The sequence below is a fragment of the Panicum virgatum genome, chromosome 9N (genome assembly GCF_016808335.1).
Source record: "Panicum virgatum strain AP13 chromosome 9N, P.virgatum_v5, whole genome shotgun sequence".
Classification (NCBI taxonomy): domain Eukaryota; kingdom Viridiplantae; phylum Streptophyta; class Magnoliopsida; order Poales; family Poaceae; genus Panicum; species Panicum virgatum.
In genome coordinates, this window is record NC_053153.1 from 49,552,589 (window position 1) to 49,577,304 (window position 24,716).

The 24,716-nt window shown below is 46.8% G+C and overlaps 1 protein-coding gene, 1 long non-coding RNA gene and 1 pseudogene across 2 annotated transcripts; 2 read left to right on the forward strand and 1 right to left on the reverse strand.

Moving 5' to 3' along the window:
- The first annotated feature begins 504 nt into the window (after nucleotides 1–504).
- On the forward strand, nucleotides 505–1,384 carry LOC120693371. The gene is made up of 3 exons (XM_039976789.1): nucleotides 505–720; nucleotides 785–1,043; nucleotides 1,109–1,384. The coding sequence occupies exons 1-3, from the start codon at nucleotides 587–589 to the stop codon at nucleotides 1,367–1,369; spliced, it is 654 nt and encodes a 217-aa protein (XP_039832723.1). The 5' UTR covers nucleotides 505–586; the 3' UTR covers nucleotides 1,370–1,384.
- A 5,889-nt stretch (nucleotides 1,385–7,273) lies between these two features.
- LOC120691396 lies at nucleotides 7,274–14,397 on the reverse strand (annotated as a pseudogene).
- An 8,246-nt stretch (nucleotides 14,398–22,643) lies between these two features.
- Nucleotides 22,644–24,131, forward strand: LOC120691167. The gene is made up of 4 exons (XR_005682125.1): nucleotides 22,644–22,918; nucleotides 23,129–23,220; nucleotides 23,317–23,409; nucleotides 23,834–24,131. It is a non-coding gene; the product is annotated as an uncharacterized LOC120691167 (long non-coding RNA).
- The last annotated feature ends 585 nt before the right edge of the window (nucleotides 24,132–24,716 follow it).

The window sequence follows — 24,716 nt, forward strand, 5'->3', positions numbered from 1 at the left end:
AACAACTCACACGGCCACTGTTTGGATAGGGTGCTTCTGCCCTACGCACAGGAGATCGCCGGTGCAGATGAGGATGTCATACCCTTATATAGTTGGGGTTCAGCGGTTCTTGCATGCACATATTGTGGACTCTACAAGGCATCACGGCAGAATGATCGGAATGTTGTCCTAACGGGGTGCCCAATTCTGCTACAGCTTTGGTCTTACGAGAAGATTGCTATCGGTCGTCCCATGATTGACCAGTCACTGTACACGCTGGATATGTACGGTGACACGGAGGACGACAGACCCACCATGGGGACTCTCTGGTACTCTCGACAAGTATGGACCCGATAAAAATTTATATTCTATGCATACTATGGTCATACATTGTTCCCTCAATACCTTTCTTATGGACACATAATTTTTATTTTTGCAGAAAACATGGGCACATGTACAGACCCGGCGGTCTTATTCTGAGTTTGTTGCCGAATTTGATCGATTGACCCCAGGAGACATTGTGTGGGAGCCATACAGTCCTTCGGCTATAGCCGCACGTGCACCGCTTGGGATATCTTCGGTGTGCACACAGGACCAGGGCCTATGGATGACTACTGCAGCTTTGGTATACGATGTTGCAGTTGAGGCCCACTGCCCGGATAGAGTCATGAGGCAGTTCGGTCGACGCCAGTCTTTCCCTGTGTCTTCAGCGTTGGATCGTGTTCAGCGCCACGATCATAGGTAACAAAAATGTATGAGCACTCATGTACTAATAACGTGAAACTAATTTCTATTTAATATGCAGTTTATCAAGGGCTGGACATCCTTTCTCGACAATGTGGGTCACTAGATTACAACCATGGGTGGCTGCGTGGGATGGTGCAGGCGAGCAGTTGGCTGAGGATACCGGTCCACACACTGAGCCTTTGTTTCGGGCGTACCTGACCTGGTATGAACCGAAGACTCGTTGCCGTTTGACGTATGTTGACATGCATCCACAGCCGCATGTTGCGACTTCGCATGATCGCTATGCACGACATAGGGATGAGGCATTAGCTGGGGCGGTGAGTAAATGTTGACGGCATTTTCAATCTTTTAAGATTTGTATACTAATTTTTTTTTGTTGCAGTTCGAGGCCTGTAGGTTGCTTGAACTAGATTGCTCACTGAATGTAATGAGGATTCATGGCGGGTCTACGATGAGCATGCCGGCACAACTCGAGGCATGGACCACTCAACGTGATAGAGCCCGAGGCATCCTTCAGGCCTTTGGTACGCGGACGGAGTATGAGGATTCCTACGGATCGTCGCAAGCGTCGACGTCGGTCCCTTGTGGTCCCGCATGGCAGCAGCCTCCCTTATACCACCGACAGTACGAAGATATGGTGTGATATTTACCGATCCGTATGTTTATATGCATTATTTAAATACGACTCCACACAGGGTACGGGTACCCCGGTTCTCAGCCCTATGGAGGGCCAGGTGCCTCGCAAGGGGCTCCATTTCAAGGAACCCAGTTTACCTCTATGCCACATGCTGGAGGGACTTTAGGTAGATATGTGGTGCATAATTTTATTTGCTTATGTTTTATGGTCGAAGGCTCATACGTTATCATTTATACTCAGGATCATAACAGTTCACCGGAGCGGGGCCGTCTTCGTATCACCCTACGCCGCCACTAGGAGGATATGAAGGAGCTTCTTCCTATCCACCACCACCACCACCTCCAACACAGGGTACGTACAATAATTTGTACGGAATTGCATTCACCTATTGAATGTTGCTTAAAAAATTTTTTGTGATCTGTAGGGTGGTCTGAAGACAACGACATGGCCTCCTTGGACGACTTTACACGGTTGTTTGCTACGCCAGCCCAGGACGATGATCCCAGCTTGCATACACCTGTGGCTCTGTTACGCCGTCCTGCCAGAGACGTGAGGCCACCGGAACGTCATAGCTACCCTACAGATCACATACACGCACAACGTAAGAGATGTCAGAATGGTAGGGGTGGTTAGTTGTTCGCACTTGTTTCCCTATTGTTATTATGGACTATTTCGACTGTTCGAATTATGGTTGTTTATGATTGTGGTAGTTTACTTGTCATTTGTTTCTATAGATATTATTGATGTGAACTTGTTATGTTTGTGGGTTCCAAACTGCTCCTGAAATAAGGGAAGTTCTTGCGAATTTTTTCCGTGATTTAATGAAGGACAAGTTAGGTACGGGAGGAGTTAGTGGCCGAGATCCCGCCGACGATGATGACGACTACCACATACAGAGTAAACTTCGTGACACGCTCGTATAGCTCAAAATAGGCACCATAGTGTATCTAGCTGCGAGTACGAGATCACAGGTTGCCACTGCTCAGCACGGCGATCACGGGTTTACCATATGTCGCATTATTTGCCCAGACAAACATGACAAAAGACGACAGCCCAATAGCAGTGCCCTTTCACCATTTCAAAAAGATGTGACAACACGGCAACCACACCAGCTCACCTTCAAAGCAGTCTCTCGGGCGAGGACGACGAAACTGTCATTCTACAGCGAAGGTCTGTGGCATGTAGTGGGGAAGGCGACATCTAGGCACGATCGACCGAGCGGCAGCGATGCAGTGTTGTGAGTCTGCATGCACAGAGATGCATCGAGTAGTCAGTTCGAGGATTGAATCTAGCCTTTTCAGTGTTCGGTCAGCTAGCCACTTCACTGTGTTGTCATGTAGGCTTTTCAGGTGCATTTACACTCCACACTCCGGGTATCAAACTTTTGTGCGCCTATAAATACTCTGAAGTTTGTGAACTCCCAGCAGCACTCAAACACCAAAGCTCATTGTATACCCAATGTCTGGAGGTGGGTCTAGCGGGAAGAATTACTACGGTTTTGGGAAAGGAAAAGGGGGAAGAAATGGAGACCCCATAATATGGGAGGGGCCTCTTGGACCTGATTCCTTTCCGGAACCAGTGTTTGAGTTTCCGCCACAGCACAAGAGTGAATTTACCAATGAAACTCCTCTTCGACAATACGATAACCGTAGAGAACCGTGGCCAAAATGCAGACATGGTGAGGACTGCTTAGTGCAGATGTGCACCGACGGGATGGATGGTGGTCAGCGTTTCTTCAAATGCCTACACGCATGTGTAATACTCGGTTGTTTTATTTCTTTATCTTCATTGAGACACCTTACATGAAATTTATTTTGCAGACTTCAGAGGCTCCAGAAAACTGTGGTTTTACCAGGTGGGGCAATCCTGCACCAATTGATTCAGTTCAGGAGTTCATCGGGTACCTCCAGATAAAGATCTTTGATCTGGAATGCAAGGTGAACCATTACGAGGAAGTGAGCGAGGGTAACAAAGACAACGAAGATGATGATACCAGCAATATTGCCGCTTCACAGGATGAATCATGCACTATTCCTTACTGTAACTGTCCTTGTCACAAGAAGAAGGGCCCTGCCCCTCCGGCACTACCGCCTGCACCACCTGCAATGGGTGGATACTGCGAAGAAGACTCAACGCAGTTTGCTACGTGGGGGTACGACTACTAGGACTACCTAGTGCTAGTGACATGCTGCATCATTGTGTTTGTTGTGTTTTTTTAAATTACCTAAGGCATGTTAGCTTAGTTTAGAATATGTTTACCGTAGTTGCAACGGGTTCTGCCATGCCACTGCATGTCTGATATGTGTTTCATTAACGTTGTATTATGATGTAATTCATATGATTTACATTGTGTAATGCAGTTTTTAATTCTTAATTTTTACTGTTATATTTGATGTGTGGTTCACAGTATTCTAGTCTCCTGAAAAGGTCCGAAAATATTAAAGGCAAGTTCGAAGATTCACTAGATTGCTTGTGCGTGCGTGGCACCTCGGCGCCGTGATCTGTGGCGCCAAATGTGTTATCACGGTGCCACATATTACGCGCCGACCCCCAGGGTCTATTTTTGCAAAAAAGTTACAAAAAGAGCACATATATGAAATTATTTCGCAAAAAGGACTAAATTGCAAAAATTACGGCCGGCCGCCCTGCAGCCAGGCGGCCAGGGCCGGCCGCCCCGCTGCCGGGCGATCGGCCCCAAGGGACCTGCGCCCAATTTTCTCCGCGATTTTTTTTCCAGAAATGCCCCTGCCATCCGGCAGCGGGGCGGACGGGGTATATTCCTGTAAATTTCCAAATCGAAACTATATTTTTGTAAAAAATGAAAATAAAAAATATTAAAATAAAAAAAACCGCTGCGGGTGGCGACCGGCGCGGGACGTAAGGCCCAACCGATTAGCTACTAGGATGAGTTGAGCGCTTTGCGCGCTCGTAACGTGGCTTACCGTACGTATCAAGTGTGATTAGACTTATGTTAGTTTAATAAATTGACTGTAGCTCAATTGGTAAGATAACTTGGTGAAATCTGCTTATTCGGGTTTGAGTTCTCGACTTGAAATTGGTGTTTACATTTTTTTGAATTTATACCACAATTTAACCAGCACAATTTTTCAGTAGTAGATGGCATGTCCGTGGATAGGGAGGCATGCATGTTAATCTCGAGATATGCAGGCTCAATCTCTTAAAATTATTCATAAGAGCAGGGTTATGTTAGTGTATTCATAGAAGTGTCCGTATGTTTATGTGAGTATCTACATCTGTAATATATTAGAATATACATGATTTGTTTCACGCAAAAAATATTATGTACTATTTTGGCTATGTCTGATGATCCCTTGATAAGGTACTGACATACTGCCTTGGACTATTGTTATTACTTATTAGTGTCATATAGTTTGTATCACTACTAGAAAACGAGCATTCGTCCAACACGTTAGTACCGGTCTTATTTTTTGCCGGTACTAACGTGCTGCATTAGTACCGGTCATAAAGCACAGTGCCATCGGAGCTCATTTAATATCGGTTTGTAGCCTCAGCCGATACTAAATGGTGGCATGGAGATCCCCTAGAAGCCATTTAGTACCGGCTGGTAGCTTCGACCAGTACTAAATAATATTGTCGTCATTTAGTACCGACCGGAGACACCGGCCGGTACAAAATTTCTCAACCGCCACCACTGTCCTTATCAAATATCCACCACCACTCACGCCACATCTTCTTATCTCTATCTCCTTCCTCGTGCTAAGTCCTCTCATCCCCTCTCTCTCTCTCACCCACCCTCCATCTCCTCAGGCAGTCCGCAGGGCGCGGTGGCCCTCTCCGTCGGTGCGCAGGGCGCGGGGGCCAGGCCGCCCTCCCGGAATGCGCGCAGGGGCCAGGCCTGCCTCCGGCGGGCGCACGGGGCCACGCCAGCCCTTCGGCGGCGGGCGGGGGCACGCCGGCCCTCCTGGCGACGCGTGGGGGCTCGGTCGGCCTCCGGCGGCGCGCGGGGGCTCGGCCGGCCCTCCGGGCGGCGCACGGGGCTGAGAGCTGCTCTGCCTCTAGTATTTTTCTTTCGATTTTTTTTAAAAAAAATTGTGATTGTGAGATGTATTCTTCTGAAATTTGTGATTGTGATTGTAATATTTATTATTGTGATGACCGGTGTTGTGGGAAAGGAAAAAGAAAGAAAATGAAAAAAGAATGATTATAATATTTGTGATTGTGATGTGTTTTTTTTATTGTGACGACTGGTGATGTGGGAAAAGGAAAAGAAAGAAAATGAGAAAAGAATGAAAATGAAAAAAGAGGCGCGAATGAAAAAGCTACGTTTGGACACAAAGGATTCCGACCGGTACTAAAGAAACCCTTTAGTACTGGGCAGCTTGACCGGTACTAAATGACATACCATTTAGTACCGGCCAAATGATACCGGTCAGCTACCCGGTACTAATGGGGGGTTTCGGCCCGGTACTAAAGGCTGTTTTTCTAGCAATTTATATGCTTCTTATCAGAAGAAAAAATAAAAATAAATGGGAGGTTCCTCTATTTGTTGTTACTGGCACTAGTGGGGATGCACGTACCTGTGGTACGTGTTTAAAGAATATTTATATTTAAAAATATCATATATTTAAAGAATAATTATATTTTAAAAAAAACATGAGATTTAGAATTGATATAACAAAGCATCGCAATATGTTGATCCCTTACCCAATTAACAAATCTATATCTATACCTCAAATTTGAGCATGAAAACAATATTGTTGGTACAACAATCCATGAGATACACTACTTGTACCCTAAACAACTGTATACATGAATACAATATTTTTAAATCAATTTGATTGATTTTTATGCAAGTACCAAGTCAACCTACTTTTCATGCTACAATCCAAGGGCATTGCAGTCATTGTAACATGTTTCTTCCTTCCATTGATTTTGCACCTTATTGGATCTGGAAGTTTCATATCAAACAGAGTATCATGTTTCATCTTGCTCTCATCAATTTGACCTCCCTACCCCATTCTTGTACTTGTCTTTAGCAGCAAGTCATAGAAATCCATGCTGGATCAGGCATTATCCTTAGCCCATCATGTGATAAAAAATGAAGAAGCAAACTGAATGAAAGAAACTATTTATTCTGCTTAGCAAATGGCTAACTCAACAAAACTTATTGCAATTTTCAAAGGACTCTTATACTTATGTTTCACAAAGCCCAAAAAGGAAAATAAGAGAAAACATAGAGCCCACGCATATCTTGCTAATATAATCAGAACCAAACAGAGAGAAGGGAAATTGACAGTAATGAACCAATGCAGGAAAAAATCAAGATGATAATGCAGCATAAGCTCCTATTCAAGTTATCAACATGGGCAGAGAAACAAAATTGCTGCAGGTTGGATACAATAAATCTGGCTTCCCATCTTCCAATAGATGCTGCTATTTCGCTGCTCACTCTCTGAGACGGGGGTAGACGGCCACAACCTTACTGAAGTTTATGTTTTATTCTAGATTGTCAAGAAGCAGCTCCGAAGCTTAGCCACATAATAGTTCGCAATTGGATTTCACAAATGCCATTGCAAACTGTGTGCTAATTATTTCTGGTTCAGCAGCAGAGCACTTCTGAGCAAGAAACTCTGTAGCTAGATTCTTACTCAGCATTTGAGCATCTTTGACGTCCTTCATCAAGCTGCTCACTATTTCAAGCAAGTTTAGGGGTGATTCTTAAAACATACCAGCTCATGAATTAACTTCTGGACCTATTATTTTTTCAAAGGAATCGACATGTACAACTGAAAAACTCTTACCTTGCAACAGGTCATTGCAGCTTATCCGAGCTCCTATTGTTTCTAAACTGAATGACAGGACCTTCTCTATTGCGGACAAGTTCCCAAGCACTCAGCACAATTAAAACATAGAAATCTAGGTGGTCAATGCAGCTCATTGTAAAATCAGATTTAATCTCAAAGAACTGAGATGTAAGTAGGCATTACAAGCTTGCAACAACACCATCTCACAGTGATACTTTGAGTATTATTGTTTGTTGAAAAGCAAAAATAATATGGTCAAGAAAAATATCTGGAGGCAGAACTCATGCCTATACAAGTGAATGAAACATAACCGTAACAAGACTATAAGTATAACTGTATAAATGGTAGCTTCACGAGCAGCAAGAACCATGTTTGAGGTGTTAGCCACAAGAGTTGTTCTTTTAATGACTGATTCTTCACGTCCATCCTTCAATGTCATTGTCAATTGAGGGAATTCCATAAGGACCTCAGCCATCTCATTCCCTCGTTCCCCACAGCCCACATAAGCCACAGCTTCAGAATTGGAATACTGTACGAGCACATTTGGGTCAGCAAAAGGAGTGGGGTCATCAAGACACCTAAAAGGCTAGCATATACATCAAGGAAAAAGAACTGGCAGCTACGAAACAGAAATAGAATAGCAGCGAGACCTTTGAAACTGCCTGACTAATGAAAGTTTTTCCACAACCAAACGCCCCAGGAATAGCGCATGTCCCTCCAAGCACTGAGGAAAACAATGCATCGAGCACACGCTGAAACCAATTCACAGTAGATGTGAGATATAAAAAGATTCAATAGAGTGGAGTAGGAAAAAAATTAATGTTGTGTTTAGAGCATGCAGCAACAAATATTGGCACTAAAGAAACGCCTTGGTTAGTTAGCTCCAAATACCTGTCCAGTTAAGAGAGGTGTATCAGCAGCAAGCTTTGATGCAACAGGCCTTCGTGAGCGCACAGACCATGTCTGCAGAGCACAAACATGATGATTATTTGGACATCCATAACTTTCATAAGTTCACTTAATAAAGGGATAATGCTTTACCTGGAGCATAGTGAACTGCTTTTGATCCCTTGAAATTCCAGTTCCAAAACTGTATCCTGCATTTATAGCAATAGCGAAAAGGGGGTCAAGTAAAATTGAGCAAAATGAACAGGCAATAAAGCAGAAAAACAGTACGCCTTTGTGTGATATCTACTAACCTGCATACTGTATTGACCAGCAGGGGCATACTGTGTTGATCACTCATCAGTAAGAATTATGCTTGCAAAAATCTTTTTTTTTTCAAAATGAAAAGGATTATGTGTAATCTCTATCACACGCACGGGGGAGAGAGAGAGAGAGTTTGTCTTTCCATTTCCATTATAGACATCATCATCACAGTACTTGTTAGATTAAGTTAGCATCCTAACCATTTGCGGCACGCACATGTTTTAAAAAATCCAGAAAATAAGAATTTTATATTATAGTTAATGTTTACATGTGGCATCCTCTCACAGAAAGTTCTCCGAAAAATAATTATATTAGAACATTGGAAGAAAACTGACTACTGAAAATTGCAATTACATTGGAAGGCATCGCAGAGCACCTTGGAGGCCTCCCAGAAGGGCCCGTTCACCATTCACCATGTCGAGATCAGCCTGTATCTTGATCAAATAATTTATCTAACCAGTGCGGGAATATAACCGATGTCAATTCTCTTTGAAACATGGGATGTATTGTGAATCAGATAAATTAATACCACCATACATTTATCAGAGTTACAGTGTTATTAAGAGTTTAACACTTCAAGCAATAATTCAAGAATTGAATTTTCTTTTGAAACTGAAAATAGGCAAAAATCAAACATGTTATTGCTCCTTCATGAAGCCTATTATGTAAATAACATATTAAAATGCTACTACTGATATAGATGACTGGCCATGGTACACGGTGTAGAGAATTGGGAAAAACCACACACCCAAAGGAGGGGGGTGACCTCTATTATATATTGCCGTATGGCTTGGAGTACAAGTAAACTCAATACAAGGAAATACAACAATATATCTCTAATACCCGCCCGTAGTCGTAGGCGGAGCTAAACGAAGACCAAAACTAGTCCTAAAATCAGTGTACAACTGGACAGAAAGTCCTTTAGTCATGATGTCAGCATACTGATGAGAAGACGGAACATGCAAGACCCGAATCTCTCCCAAAGCCACCTCGCGAACAAAATGAATATCAATCTCTATGTGCTTTGTGCGACGATGATGGACGGGATTAGAAGTCATATATACAGCACTAACGTTGTCGCAATAAACAACGGTAGCCTTGGCGAGGGGAACATGAAGCTCCTGAAGTAACTGTCGGAGCCAACAACACTCAGCAACAATGTGCGCCACTGCCCGGTACTCAGCCTCAGCACTGGAACGAGAAACTGTAGTCTGGCGTTTAGAGGACCAAGACACCAGATTATCTCCAAGATATACACAGTAGTCTGAGGTGGATCGTCGGGAATCAGGACATCCAGCCCAATCAGCATCAGAATATGCGGTGAGTGTGTCGACAGAGCCAACTCCCAAAGAAAGACCAGCGTCCAGAGTGCCCTTGACATAACGCAAAATCCGCTTGACGAGTGCAAGATGTGGTTCCCTCGGATCATGCATAAACAAGCAGACTTGCTGAACAGCATAGGCCAAATCAGGACGAGTCAAAGTGAGATACTGCAGTGCACCAACAATACTCCTGTACTCTGAAGGATTCGTAACCGGAGGACCATCTATAGCAGACAGCTTGGACTTGCTATCAACTGGCGTCAAGGTAGAGTGACACTCGCGCATACCGGCGCACTATAGCAGATCCGAGGCGTACTGTCGCTGGGACAAGAATAAACCCTCTAAAGTACGGGTGACAGAAATCCCCAGAAAGTGATGTAGATCACCCAGATCAGTCATAGCAAACTCTGCATGAAGGCGACCAATAATGGAGAGAAGCAAATCTATCGACGAAGCAGTGAGAACAATGTCATCGACATAGAGAAGCAGGTAAGCAGTGCTGGCGCCATCCTTGTAAACAAACAAGGAAGTGTCGGAGACTGACGGAACAAACCCCAACTGACGAATATATGTAGCGAATCGCTGGTACCATGCCCGAGGAGCCTGCTTCAACCCATAAAGCGACTTCTGCAGAAGACAAACATAATCTGGATGTGAAGGATCAGCAAAACCAGGAGGCTGCTGGCAGTACACTGTCTCATCTAGATGTCCATGTAGAAAGGCATTCTTCACATCGAGCTGACGAATAGGCCAATGACAAGATACAACAAGGTTAAGAACAGTACGAATGGTGGCAGGCTTGACCACAGGACTGAAAGTCTCATCATAATCTATGCCATGCTGCTGAGAAAATCCACGAACAACCCATCTAGCTTTATGACATGCAAGGGAACCATCTGAATGAAAATTTATGCTTGAAAATCCACTTGCCAGTAACCACATTAGCTCCAAGAGGCCGAGGAACAAGGCGCCAAGTACCATTATCAACCAGAGCCTGAAACTCATCTGCCATAGCTGCTCGCCAATTAGGATCCGCAAGTGCACTGCGATAATTGGCCGGAACGGGAGAAGCAACAACATGATCAGCAGACAAATTCTTGTAACTAACTGGCTGAATTGTACCAGACTAGAGTCGAGTAATGCGGCGAAGGACCGGCGGTGGAGGAGAACCACTCATCGGACGTCGGGGAGGCTCAAGTGGAGGAAGCTCTCTAGGAGGAGCTTCTGAAGACCGCGCCAGAAGAGGGCCTAGGTAGTGGCCCTGCAGCTGCGGTAGAGGGAGCTCGCGAAGAGGGCGACCAGGCTGCGAAGAGGGCACCGTAGCAGCAGCTGGTCGGCGGCTGTACACTTGACCGAAGCGTCCAGGAATAGATGTAGTAGTAGGAGCAGCAGCTGGTCGGCGAGTGTAGACTTGACCGAAGCGCCCGCTAGGTACAGCACCACCAGGAGGCGCTCCAGGAGCAGGAATAGCAGCACCAGGCGCTCCAGGCATCCCAGAAGAAGCACCAGCAGGCGCACCAGAAGCAGCACCAGGCGCTCCAGGAGGCGCAGGTGGATCAGCTGCTGTTGCTGGCCCAGGAAGTGGGCTAGAATCCGTCCCGCCCATAGAAGAAGACGCCGAAGGACCGGACGGGGGCACGAAACCACACCCGCCCGGAGAAGAAGACGCTGAGGGCCCTAGTAGGGGTTGAACACCGCTCCCACCAGGTGCCGAGCACGGTTGCTCAATGTCTATGGAAGACGGAGCAGCCGTAGGAGAGCCACCAGCTGCATGATTAGTAAACAAAGGTGCAATATCCAAGTCGCGACCGAGTAAGAAATCAAAGGAGCTGGTGGTGGGTGGATGAGTCTCACGAGCGAAAGGAAAGGTGGACTCATCAAACACAACGTGTCTAGATATAATGATGCGACGCGTTGTAAGATCAAAACAGCGATAACCCTTATGATCAGGCGGATATCCCAAAAAGACACATGCGGTCGAGCGTGGAGCGAGCTTGTGTGAAGAGGTGGCCTGTAGGTTAGGATAACACAAGCAACCAAAGACACGCAAGTGATCATAAGAGGGATAAGCATTATATAGGCGAAAATAGGGAATCGCGTTACTAATGGAGGAGGAGGGGCACCGGTTAAGCAGATAGGTGGCTGCTGGTAGAGCCTCAGCCCAATACTTGGGCGGCATAGAGGCATGGATGAGGAGGGTTCGCACTGAATTGTTAAGAGTTCGAAGGATGCGTTCGGCCTTGCCATTCTGTGGAGAGGTGTAAGGGCATGAGAGGTGAAAGATAACACCATTTGCGCACAGGGTGGTGTGCATGGCGTGGTTAACAAACTCAGTCCCATTATCGGCTTGAAAGCACTTAACGGGAAGGCCGAACTGAGTGCGAGCATAAGCAATAAAATCAACGATATGCTGATGTACATCGGATTTGTGCTTAAGCGGGAACGTCCAACAATAGTGCGAAAAATCATCCAACAAAACCAAGTAGTAGGAACAACCAGAAATACTAGCAACCGGCGAGGTCCAGACATCACAGTGAACTATCTCAAAAGGTGAAGTAGTTTGAGAAGTAGAAGTAGCAAACGGAAGACGCGCGTGCTTGGCAAGCTGACATGCATGACAAAGCGAGCGATCTACTTTATTACATGAAACTAATTTGTTCTGTTTTAAAGTAGCTAAGACTGCTGGACCAGGATGACCAAGGCGACGATGCCACAAGGATGAAGAGGCGGCAAGCATAGCTTTTGTGGCTGCGGGGCGACTGATGGGATGGTGTAGAGGTCGCCTGTACTATCGCAGCGAAGGATCACTCGTCCCGTTCGGATGTCCTTAACAGAAAAACCAGAGGCGTCAAATTCAATGGAACAACAATTATCGCGAGTGAATTGGCGAACAGAAAGTAAGTTGCGAATAATGGATGGAACGATAAGCACGTTGTTCAGAATGAATCTGGACGTATCTGTGGCTAGAACGGAAGAACCTCGGGACGTGACAGGGATATGTGCACCATTGCCTACAGTAATCGAAGAGGAAGCAGCTGGGAGGCGAGAGAGAAGTATACCTTCCGAGGAGTGCATGTGAGTAGAAGCTCCAGCATCCATCACCCATGCATTTTTTTCGAGCGCCATCTGCTGGAGGGCAGCGATCAGGCCAGCCTGATCCCACGAAGGGGACTGAGTTGGCGCCTGAGGGGAGGTGATGCCGCGTGAGCCTGAGGAGGGGTGCCCAGAATGCCTTGACCGCCGCGCTGGAATTGTGCGCCATTGCTGCTACCTTGCGCACCCTGGAAAGCAGCCCATGGGTTGATGCAGACCCAAGGACCGCTAGGGTTAGGTGTGCGAGGTGACTGCTGCTGCTGCTGGCCGCCGTTGGAGCGTCTGCCCCTCCTGCGACGCTGCTGCTGCTGACCGCCCTGCTGAGGTGGGTGCTGCTGCTGCTGAGGAGGGCGCTACTGCTGCTGTGTGACGGAGGTCGAAGATGATGCAGATTGGCAGGAGGAGCCGCATCCAGCCGAGGAGGAGGCGATCATGGTGGAGGAGGCAGCCACCTTTGACTGATTTGCTAGGCGGAGCTCCTAGAGGGCAAGCCGATCTACAGCCCTGGAGAAGGTCATGGTCGCGTCTCCTGCGATGATCTCTCCAGTGGTGCTGTAGCGAGAATCAGCCCCAGCGAGAAGGGCGAGAACCATCTCAGAATCGGCAACAGGCTTGTCGACGTCGCGAAGAGCATCAGTGGCCTTCTTGAGGGCTTGGGCATACTCGTGGACAGACATATCCCCTTGAGTTATTGCGTGGAACGCATGACTCAAGAAGATGGCACGAGGAGCTTTGTTCGTCTGGAAGTGGTTGGAGATGGCGACCCAAAGGTCCCGTGCTGTCTGGTTGGCGGCCATGGTGAAGTCGAGGACGTCCTCGGTGACGGAGCCATAGAGCCAGCTGCGGACGGCACAGTCGGCCTCGTTCCATGCATCAGTGCGCGAATCAGGGGGAGGGGCGCTGTTGATGTGGCTGAGGAGGCCGAACTTGCCGCACATGGCCTCGAAGAAGCTGCTCCAATTGGTGTAATTGGAGGAGTGGAGTTCCAGCTTGATCGGGACGTGCGCCTGGACAGAGACGGCGGCGTACGCAGCCATGGGGATCGGCGGTGGCTGGGTGTCGTCGACGAAGAGGAAGGAGATGCCGTCGAGGAGAGAGTCACCGTCGTCGAGGGTGTCACCATCGTTGGTGACACAGGACATCAACAGATTGTTGCAGATGTAATCTGTTGATGCTGTTGCAGCCGACCAGGGTGGGCGCAGGGAGGAGGAGCGACCAGGGAGGAGGGGCCGACCAGGGAGGCGGCGCAGGGGTGAGGAGGAGGTGCCGCAACCTAGGGTTGGCGGCGGCAGGTGGTGGGTGGGCGCGCAGGCAGGGTTTGCCGCGCGAGTTAGGGCAGCGGAGGGGGGAGAGGGGCACGATCGGCCTAGGGTTTGGCCCAGACTCGTGATACCATGTAGAGAATTGGGAAACACCACACACCCAAAGGAGGGGGGTGACCTCTATTATATATTGCCGTATGGCTTGGAGTACAAGTAAACTCAATACAAGGAAATACAACAATATATCTCTAATACACGGATCAAATGCTGCAATAATTACTTAAAGAATACCTCACAAGGAACTGAGCAGGTTTTTAGATCACTCTGGGCCATGTGTTCCCTACCCTGCCTCACCACAACTAAAATCTGAAATAAAGTAACAAAGATGGAATTAGCCTTCAGTTATATTTTATTTGCAATCCTAAAGCTCCAGTTATGTAAAAATGCCACACCAAACAGGGAGAATGCAGGGAAAATAGATCAGGGACTGCAAGAAAACTAAAACTTTGCATTTATACTGCCCAGAAATTCACCTAACAAGTATAAGCATATGTTTAGAAGCAGATTCATTGCAGGCCAATTTGATATGTGTTAAAAAATGCTTACAAACATGCAGGTTATACCAGTTCAAAAACAAATCAAAAAACCCATTTTGAGAATAGAAGTCACATAATCACTATTCTCTTCTAAAATACTATCTTAATTTGTCACTGACAGTATCATGCTTGCCCTCAAATATTGTCCTACCATTCACAAAATTTAATGAACTTAACAAATATTTCACAGCAATCAGATTGTGAAAAAATTGGAAATAAAAAGGAGAAACATGGATCCTCTTTATCTGCAACAGTCAAAGGAAGTATAAGGATAAAAAAATATACATGTTAGCTAGTAATCTTACAATCACACACGCGCAATTGGACCATGGACCTATGAAATTAAATCACAATGCAATACCAGCAATTTGAATAAAGAACATATGAAATATTGCAACTCAAATTTTGTTTTGAGCATCAGCCTTTTAGAACAGAAAGTAGTACTATGAAGTTCCATCATTGCCTACAAGATTTAGATGTTGGCCTACAAGAAGATCCTGACCTTAAACTCCAACTGATCAATCCTTGATGCAAATAAAATACCTTCTATTAGATGGCCCTGGACTGGGCTATCACCAAACTGGTTCAAAGTATTGGCCCCCCTCCATTTATCCCCCGTGCTGCAACGGTAACAGATAACAAATAAAAACTAACAAAAGTCAGAATGTGTGGGTGTTTCTCAGCATTTTATAAGGTAAGATCCAATGATTGGAAGCATTTGTAGTTTGCTAGACTAATCTGGGTATTTAAGACAAAAAACTGACTGGACAATAAAGTAAGCTCATGTGTGTTACTTGTATGGATATTCCTTTCGAGATATATGGAATTTTTTTGTTTCAAAAATGCGTGCCTGTGGATGATGTCATTATTTTATCTTATATGCATGTATGCACATTTCTTTTACCTCTCTGTGCCCAAACAGTCATATTTATTGGGCTGAAATATGGCATATTTATTGGGCTGAAATATGGCCCACCAAGCGTAGAGCTGTTTCTTCATGCGATGGTGTGATGTCGTATCGCCTCAAGCGATATACAACCGCGCCTAGTGAATAGTGATTGTGCCAACAATATCTGGAGTATCAAATAATGGCGATGGCTGAGAGCTTCGGGGAGGCAGGAGGTAGAATTCGTCCAGAAAAAAAAGAGAATCGAATGTTGTCGCTCATTGCCAAGCAAAGAGCAAGTTGTATAATACCACAGGCCAGCATGTGTGGCTCCTCAAAGAGCACGTTTGTAAAATTTTATGTATTTCAAGCTAATATAAGAGGGCTTCGCTTGAGGGCGTCTATTCCTCACCGCGTGCGATTGGAATCAATCCAATCGTAGCAACGAGCACCCCGCCTCCCCAGCTTCGACACCGCCACCCTCCACCACCGTCGATGCTAACCAAGCTCACCGCCACGCTGCCTATCCACCATTGTTGCCTTCTCCTCGCCCCTACGGCCGGCCAGTGCCGTCCACCGGATGTATGGCCCCAGCCGACCAGTAGAGCTCCTGCGCCGTCTCACCCTCCGTCAGCCCACTCGGCACCACCATCGGGCTGCCGCCACCCCCGACTCCCTCCTCTAAAGCCACCGGCTATGGGAGCCTTAGCAACCTCAGAACCCTAAAAGCTCCACCGCCTCGACCACCACCCCAGCCGCCACTTTGCGCACCTACCACCCCTCCCCGGCCACCCCCTTCCCGTCCCTAGCTCCCGATGGCCGCTCCCCCTCTCCCCTAGTTCGGGGCAGAAGATGAATAGGGGCCGGGGCGGGGTGGGGGAGGGGGCTTCTACGACGCGTTGGCTGCCACCTGTGCGCACGATGTATAGATTTCGCCCTTCTCTCCGCACTCGAAAAAAACTAGCAAGATAAACCTAGATGGTACAGGCGTTCTCCAATTCTGCACACTTGAAATTGAAGAGAGAAAGGGAGTTGATGGAATCCCATTGGTGCTGCAGCAGCCACGTGCTCACATGTGAATAGCATGTTCTTCGTCTTGTTTTGTTTTTTTTAAGAAGTCCATGCCCTTCTCTTTTTCTATCTTCTATCTATCTATACTATAAAGGATGAAAGAATTGAATACAATTGTCATCAAGATTAACGCACCCACCCCTCTCATAAAATATTCTTTTTAAGACCCACATAAAAGGATTAGGTGCTTGACAGCATCCGGTGGAAGCCAAAAACAACATCAAGAAAAATGTTTCTGCCCAAATCTCCTGTTTTTTTGTCACCAGAGCTGTGTCTACCCACCCGGTGTGTACCCGCCCGGCTGCGCAGCGGGATTTGAGCGAGGTTTCCTTTTCTGTGCCGTTTTCTCTGTGTTTTCTTTTTTTTTGGGTTTTTTTGATCCCCGCCATTATAATTTACCGAAGTTGGAGTTTTGCCACTGAAACTCATGTAATTGGAAACTTGCCATCACAACTTTCATTCCACCACGTCCATGCCCTATTCTACGTCTCAGGCGTACGCGAGCCCACCTGCTGCTCCTGTATATTGGTATGTCCCGTTTTTGCCCTTGGTCCCACGTGCCAGGCGAGAGGATAAGGCAACCACGAACAGCCCAGGTTCCATTCGTGCGCCTCTGTTCTCCTGAGCCACCACCGCAAGCCTTGCTGTGTCGTAGCCGGTGGCGACGCCCGCCCGCCCGCCCCCGACTCCCGGCCGCGGCACCGTCTCCTGTGGCGCCGACTCCGGCCACGCTGCCGTCGCCCCCGCGCGCTCCTTCTCCTCCTACTCTTGCCTGCCCGCCCGCCCGCCTACGTGTGGGGTGCCCATGCGTCCGCCCCGCCGACTGCAGCCCGTCTGCCTGCCCGGATCGCCCACCGGCCAACCGAAGCACCACGATGCAGTGTAGGGCTGCAGCACCATCGGGCTCCGGCAGTTCCATGGATTGGGGGATGCAGTACCCGCCGATGCCGCCACTGGTGTTGTGCTCCATGTGCCGCATACATCTAGTCAAAATCCGAAGCAAGCAGCGTGAAACATATGGCCAAATGTTCGTGAAGTGCCCGAACAGCATCAAAGTAAGGCAATTTGACTTCGGTTTTGCATCGTGAATGGATTTGGATGTTTGACTATACAATTTTTGATGCAAGGTGACCAATAACATGTGGCTTCTTCATGTCTGAGGCACAATATGAAGCATACTTACGGAGGCCAGAATAGAAGGAAGAGCAGAAGGTGATCCCGTTCAGTTCTGGTGATGGTTGTGATGCCCTTGTCCAGCGCAATGTCGACCAGAAGCAACTAGATGAATTGAAGCAGAGACTTGACAGTGTGATGACTGATCTCTATGACCTCAAGGTGCAAGTGCAGAAGGTCAAGATGGATTATGTTGTCATAGGAGCTGTGTGTGTAGGTGTAGGTATTGGATGTCTGATGAGCAAAATTTGGCAGTGAATGTAGGCTTTCCAAGTAGAATGTGGTCATGTGTGAATTTTGTGTACTGTATTTCGAACCATTGTGCCTACAGGCAGTGATTGTAGGCTTTCCAAGTAGAATGTGGTCATCTGTGAGTTGTGTGTACTGTATTTTGAACCATTTGCCTATAGGCAGTGAATGTAGGCTTTCCAAGTAAAATTCTGGTAATGGAATGTGTAGAACTAACCATCATAATTGACAGCTTATAATGACATGAACAGATAAACGCATAGAAGAGCTTACCATTTCAAATGAATAAACAACCGCATGGTTAACATTCCAGGTTCACAAATTAGGCCATATCACAGGAACTAGTTCATAGGCCATTACAGGTTCACAATTATTACAGACATTACAGCCATAATGAAGTTCACAATCTTTACAAAAGAGGTTCACAAGCATTACAGCCACTTCTCCTATGCACCTCACTTGGACTGCATGGAGGTTGAACCACCTTCCGAAAAGAAGTCCTTCAGCCTTTTGACAACCTTTGTTGGAGGAGCAGCAGCATCCCTCTTCCGTTTCTTCTTTAGGGGTGTTTTCTTCTTCTTAGGAGTTTTCTTCTACTTTGATGGCTTTTTTGTCTTCCCCTTGGATGGTCCTGGAGCATCATCCTCTACTGCCTTCTTTTTCTTCCCCTTCGATGGTCCTGGAGTATCATCTGGTGTCTTCCTATATGTGGAGATAAGCATGTTAAACCATAAATCAAGTAAGATGCATATGGTAGTAGGTGGAAGGAAATAGAAGCACACCTTTTGTTTGTGGAAGCATGTAACAACCTGGCCTAGAAAAACGGCTAAGATCCACTCTACACGTTGAATGGACCACACCTGCTAATTAACTCTCTTGCGCTTTCGTCCTCGCTTCGCGCAAAAAGTTGCGACCGGAGTTAACTAGCTTCCTCAAGCCACCTATTTAAGTTGGTCTAGCTGACTTTGCCTCTCCAATATGGGACTAAAGTTGCTCTCCCTAGCACCTTGCACACACACATGTGTACAAGGCCTGTTTTGACCCAACAGGACTTTTTGGGCTGGGCTATTACAACACACCCACTCTAAGGACTCGACGTCCTCGTCGAGCTATCGAAACAGCTTACCCAAATAGGACACAGGTTCAAGATCGACTTTCCTGGCCACGTCCGTACGTCCAGTGCCGGCGCATGTGTGAAAGGATCGATACTATGCCTAGAGGGGGGGTGAATAGGCCTATTCTAAAAATTCTCTAAAAAACTTGGCAGAAAACTGTTAGGTCGGATGATCCGGCCCTAGGTCGGATGATCCGGTCCTTCTCAGGTCCGGATGATCCGACTAGGGGTTGGATGATCCGACAGCAGGAATGAATCTAACATGAGATTTGAAATATACTTAGTTTTTGACGATTCCCTTTGAATGCAAAGTTGACAAGTAAAGTAACTAGGCCTGTGAAATAGTTTAGCACAAGAGGAATACAACTAACAAGTAGATCAAGTCAAGATTAGCTCAAGAACAATAAATACAACAAAAATGAAATAGACACAAGATTTATCCCGAAGTTCACTCCACAAAGGAGCTATGTCTCCATTGAGGTGCTCACAAAGAGCAGGGTTGCCCTTTAACCCTTTCCCTCACTCAATCAACCACTTAGGAGGATTGAGGTGCTCACTAGCAAGAGTCCACAAAGGACGGGTAATACAAACTTCCGGCGGCTCAACCACCAAGGAATGGAAGCTCACCGACACCTCTAACCGTCGAGGAGCAAAGCTCCAAGAGTAACAAATGCGAATCGACGAATCAAGGTTGCTTCGAATGCTTCTTGAGATGAACAAGTGCTAGCTCACGGAGTGCTCTCAAATCACACCTCGAATCTCACTTCCACTCAATTCCTAGGTGTTTCCTTGCAAGAATCAAGCTCTAGGATGGAGAGAAGTGGAGGATTTAGTGTTTTGGAGTCGAGGTTGGTCTAGGAGATAGAGAGGAGTAAATGAAGGGGGTGAAGGGGTATATATAGTCTCACCCCCGAAAGTGACCGTTGTGTGTTTTCTGGTGTTACCCGGATCATCCAGGGTAACCTCGGATCATCCGGGGTCGTGACAGAATAGGCAAAACACACACTGAAATTCCCAGGTCCGGATCATCCGGTGTAGGGCCGGATCATCCGACCTGGGCCTCTTCTGGACGCTCACAAGTCACCAGGTCCGGATCATCCAGCCTAGGGCCGGATCATCCGGACTTACTCCGAAACTTTGGGCACTATTCGGCCGGATCATTCGGCCCAGTGCAGAAACTTTGTGCTGAGCTAATTTTTTTGTGGGTGAATTTCTCTCAAGTGTTGCATCTCATTTGAAGCATTTTAACAACCAAAAATTCATCCGAATGCATCCCCCTTGATAGTACGGTGAATCCTATACTCAAATTCAAACCGAAAATTAAAATTAAATCCCGATTGAATCCACCATACTAATTTTGAAATTAGGGACCTTCCTTTCATCTTTTTCTTAAATTTCTCATTTTATTCCTGCACACACTTTCTTCAAAGCATCATATCCCCAAATTGTGATTGTCAAAAATCACCAAAATCAATTAGGGGCTTAGATGCACTTTCAATGTGCCATACCGTGACCACTCCGGGTCCACGCGTCATGCGCACCATGCCCGCACATCTGACCCGTACGCACCCGTGACACAGCGAAAGTTAGCTATGATACCAAATGTAACAACCTGGCCTAGAAAAACGGCTAAGATCCACTCTACACATTGAATGGACCACACCTGCTAATTAAGTCTCTTGTGCTTTCGTCCTCGCTTCACACAAAAAGTTGCAACTGGAGTTAACTAGCTTCCTCAAGCCACCTATTTAAGCTGGTCTAGCTCACTTTGCCTCTCCAATATGGGACTAAAGTTGCTCTCCCTAGCACCTTGCACACAAACCATTAGAAGCTTGCATGTCTTGACGAAGTGTGCAAAACATGTGTACAAGGCCTGTTTTGACCCAACAGGCCTTTTTGGGCTGGGCTGTTACAAACAGTCTCCCCATCTTCTCCTACCATTGGAAGCTTGCATGTCTTGATGAAGTGTGCAAAACCTCCACAATATCTACACCTCACTTTCTTTTTGGTGGTATTTTTCTCAAGAGAACCCCTTATCCTTTGCACCTTTGGCCTACCTGGTGCTCTACCCAGCAAAGGTGGGTAAACCTGGAACCCAAGATCAACTTTTGGCCACTGTGACCTATCTGCCATTGGCTCAACTCTTCCAGCATAGGCAGCTCTGAACCGTGCAAGTACTCGTGCACATAGTCCTCTATCTTGAGACCTCTGTTGGAGAGAATCCATGCTAAGGCATGTCTGCATGGCTTGCCAGTTATCTGCCATTCTCTACAAGAGCATTTCTAATTCTTGAGATCAACTGTGTGCCTCTTCTGGTTGTTCCAGTTATCAAGCAATGTGACCTCTGCAAAGTGGTCATCACTTTCAGCCATGTTGACAACCTTTAAATTGTTACTTATAAGATTAAGTTCCTTCACCACACTAGGCAGGATTCCATCTTCCCACTATTGTGCAACCTTCTTTCTCATGTACCTTTTCTCCATTATGAGCCGTCTTATCCTGTCAACTAACTCATGTAGATGAAGCCCCTTCAACTGTTTGATTTGAGAATTGAAACTCTCAGACACATTGTTAGTTAAATAGTCACATTTGCTTTCCTCAGAGAATCCACATCTGTACCATATCTTGCTATGATTCTCTTCAAGGTAGTCAATTGCTGCCGGAGCAAACTCAAAAATTTTCTTCATATGCCATTTGAACATGTATTCTGTATCTCATTAGCCAATCTAGCATCCTCTTTCAATCGTTTGTCATAGAACCAAACAGTGGGTGTTGGGTAGTGCACAGATTCAATTCAGTTCTCAGAGAATTCAACAACAACTCCAGTGTCATCGACCCATACTCCACATCCCACTTAAAGACACGCCTTTTTGTGTATGATTTCCTAACAGTCGCGAAACCTTCGACTTTAAGCTCTAGCGCAAACATTCCATCCCTGTTACCAACCAAATCAAACCTAATCACCAACTGTGCACACCAAACTACGAGAAAAAAGGAAGACGCAAAGGCTACCTGCTTGCGCCGTCCTCCACTGCCTCTGCAGCCGGCACAGACATCTCCATCAGATCAGCACCACTCCATCCCCCTCAAGCCGATGTGCGTGGCAAAGGACGGCAGGCGGGCGGCCGTCGGCCCTTGGCAGCGGTGGCGGCGTGTTCTCCAGAGGGTTAGCGCTGGATTGGAGCATGGGCCTTATCCTCTCGCCTATCAAGTGGGGACAAGGGCAAAACCGAGAGATACCAATATACATGAGCTGCAGGTGGGCTCGCGTACGCCAGGACGTAGAACAGGGCATGGACATGGTGGAATGAAAGTTGTGATGACAAGTTTCCAATTACATGAGTTCCAGTGGCAAATCTCCCAACTTCAGTAAATTATAATGGCGGGGATAAAAAAAACCCCATTTTTCCTCCGTGCGAGCCCCCAGGCCCAGCGCCCCCCTCCCCCGTCGCAGGCCCTCCTGCGCCGTCTCCCTGCAGCGAGCGCCGGCGGCCTGCGCCACACCCTCGGCCTCATGCGCCGTCTCCCTGCGGCCCTCCCCCGTCCTACGATCCGCCGCACACCCGCCCTGCAGCGCCGTCTCCCTCCTCCACGGCAGTCCCGCCGGGCACGGCGCAGCTCGCCAAATCTGCCTCCATCATCAGGCGGGCTCTCGCTGCTGCAGGGGCCGCAAGTCTCGCCATCTCGCCAAGTCCGTGCTGCAGGGACCGCAAGTCTCGCCAAGTTCGTGCTGCAGGGGCCGCAAGCTCCAGCAAGCAGGTGCTGCGATTTGAGTGCAGCAAGGGGACCCTAAGGTATTGGCAGCTAAGTCCAGAGAGGAATACCTATATAATGCATGTTTTGGTATGAATACCTATATAATGCATGTTTTAGTATTCTTCAGAGAAGAATACCTAGGATTCTTCAGAGAGTTGCATGTGCAAATTTGTATGGCCCGTATTGGTATTGTGTACTCTTGAAATATGCATGTTTTGGTATTTACTGATAACTCTAATATTTTGCAGTTGAAACAAAGATTGCAGCTGCTCACTTTAGGCATTGGTGGTGTTGGTGTAGTCTCTGCTTATATTTCATACTCTCCTGAAATTGCTGCCAGGTTAATTTTCTTGCTGATATAGAGATAAAGTTCTAAATCGGCATTTTAGCTTTACCACTTCCAGTTACTCTTCAACTGACAGCAGTTACTCTTCAGCTTTGGTGCAGGGTTGATTGGATCATTGGTGTACCTCCGCATGCTTGGAACCAGTGTAGATTCCCTAGCAGGTGGAACTAGAGAGACTGTCAAGTATGTTCCCTTCAGTTAGTTATTTACTTATTTCACAAATCGGGTTTGCAGATAGGTGCTCAAATAAAATTGACTCAGACTTAGGTTTAGTTTACTTATTTGAAAAATTGAGTTTGCAGATAGGTGCTCGAATAGAATTTGCTCAGACTTAGGTTTAGTTTGGCACAGTTACCCTGTGCTGAATGTAGTTTCTGATGCCATTCTACAGGTTTGCAGTTCTATTTTCAAAATCGAAGGTTACTCCTGGTCAATTCCCTCTGATAGAACTAATTTATTCGATAACCTTCGACAACTAACTGAACATACAAGATCTTTTTACATTCGAGATCTTTTCAGGAGCTATGCTTCATTCATGCCTGATTTTACTCCTATTCCTATGCTAATTGGAAATATAAATGTTACTTCTCTTTTTTCTTCTTAACAGCTATGGTATAAGAAGTTAACAACTGATGAACACTAACCACTTCATCGTATAGACTAATGCAACCCAACTGCCCTGCTTATGAGGTACAGTGTCTAAAGCTTTAGTAGATAAGAAATCATTTTATCTTCCCGCTGCATTGTAAGATGATAAATAAATTATTCATAGATGCAGCCATGTGAAAAACCTTGAAAATTGTAAATCATTCTCATTAGTTGTAGCTAATGTTCCAGTAGGCGAAACCAAAGTCTAATTTTTTTCTCAGCAGTACCGACATTGTAGAGTGTACCTTGTTCAGAAATTTGGAACCTCCTCCTCCTGCACGGCGTTCCTGCATCCATCCTCCATTCATGGCGCAACGTCTGCCACTTGAAGATGTAACGAACGCACCTAGACAAGGTGTGCGTTCCAATAATAATAATAATGTTGGGTACCATGATTAGGGGCACCCTAACCAGGGGACTAAATCACCCTTAAAACGCAAACACAGCCCACGAAGGCCTACAGCCTCCTTCCAATCCAAAGGAAAGGACTCAAAGAAGCCCAATCCACGGCCCACGCACACAGTGCGGCCCATCCGAACCCCCTCGAACCCGCGGGGCAATCTCCGCTTCGCTCGAGGGCTCCCCGCCGAGACCCTCGGCAAGCGCCCTGCGTCTCCGCCTCGCTCGAGGGTAGCGAGCCTACCCTTGAGTGAGCAGATCGACTCTGCCTCGCTCGAGGCCACCCCTCGGCGGAAAGGACAAACGGCCGTCCGTTCACCCGCCCACCATACGGAGGCATTAAATGCTCACGACTCCGCCGCGGTGCCCTGGTCAGACGGCGTTAGGCCACCACTCCGCACAGTGGCTGTGACCGGGGCCTTATCCACTAACTCCAGTCACTG

Bases quoted from the DNA above. Each gene is read 5' to 3' on its own strand.
- LOC120693371 (XM_039976789.1), top strand. From the start codon at position 587: ATGACTACTGCAGCTTTGGTATACGATGTTGCAGTTGAGGCCCACTGC. The intron at 721-784 runs GTAACAAAAATG...TTTAATATGCAG, and splicing joins GTTCAGCGCCACGATCATAG to TTTATCAAGGGCTGGACATC. The intron at 1,044-1,108 runs GTGAGTAAATGT...TTTTTGTTGCAG, and splicing joins ATGAGGCATTAGCTGGGGCG to TTCGAGGCCTGTAGGTTGCT.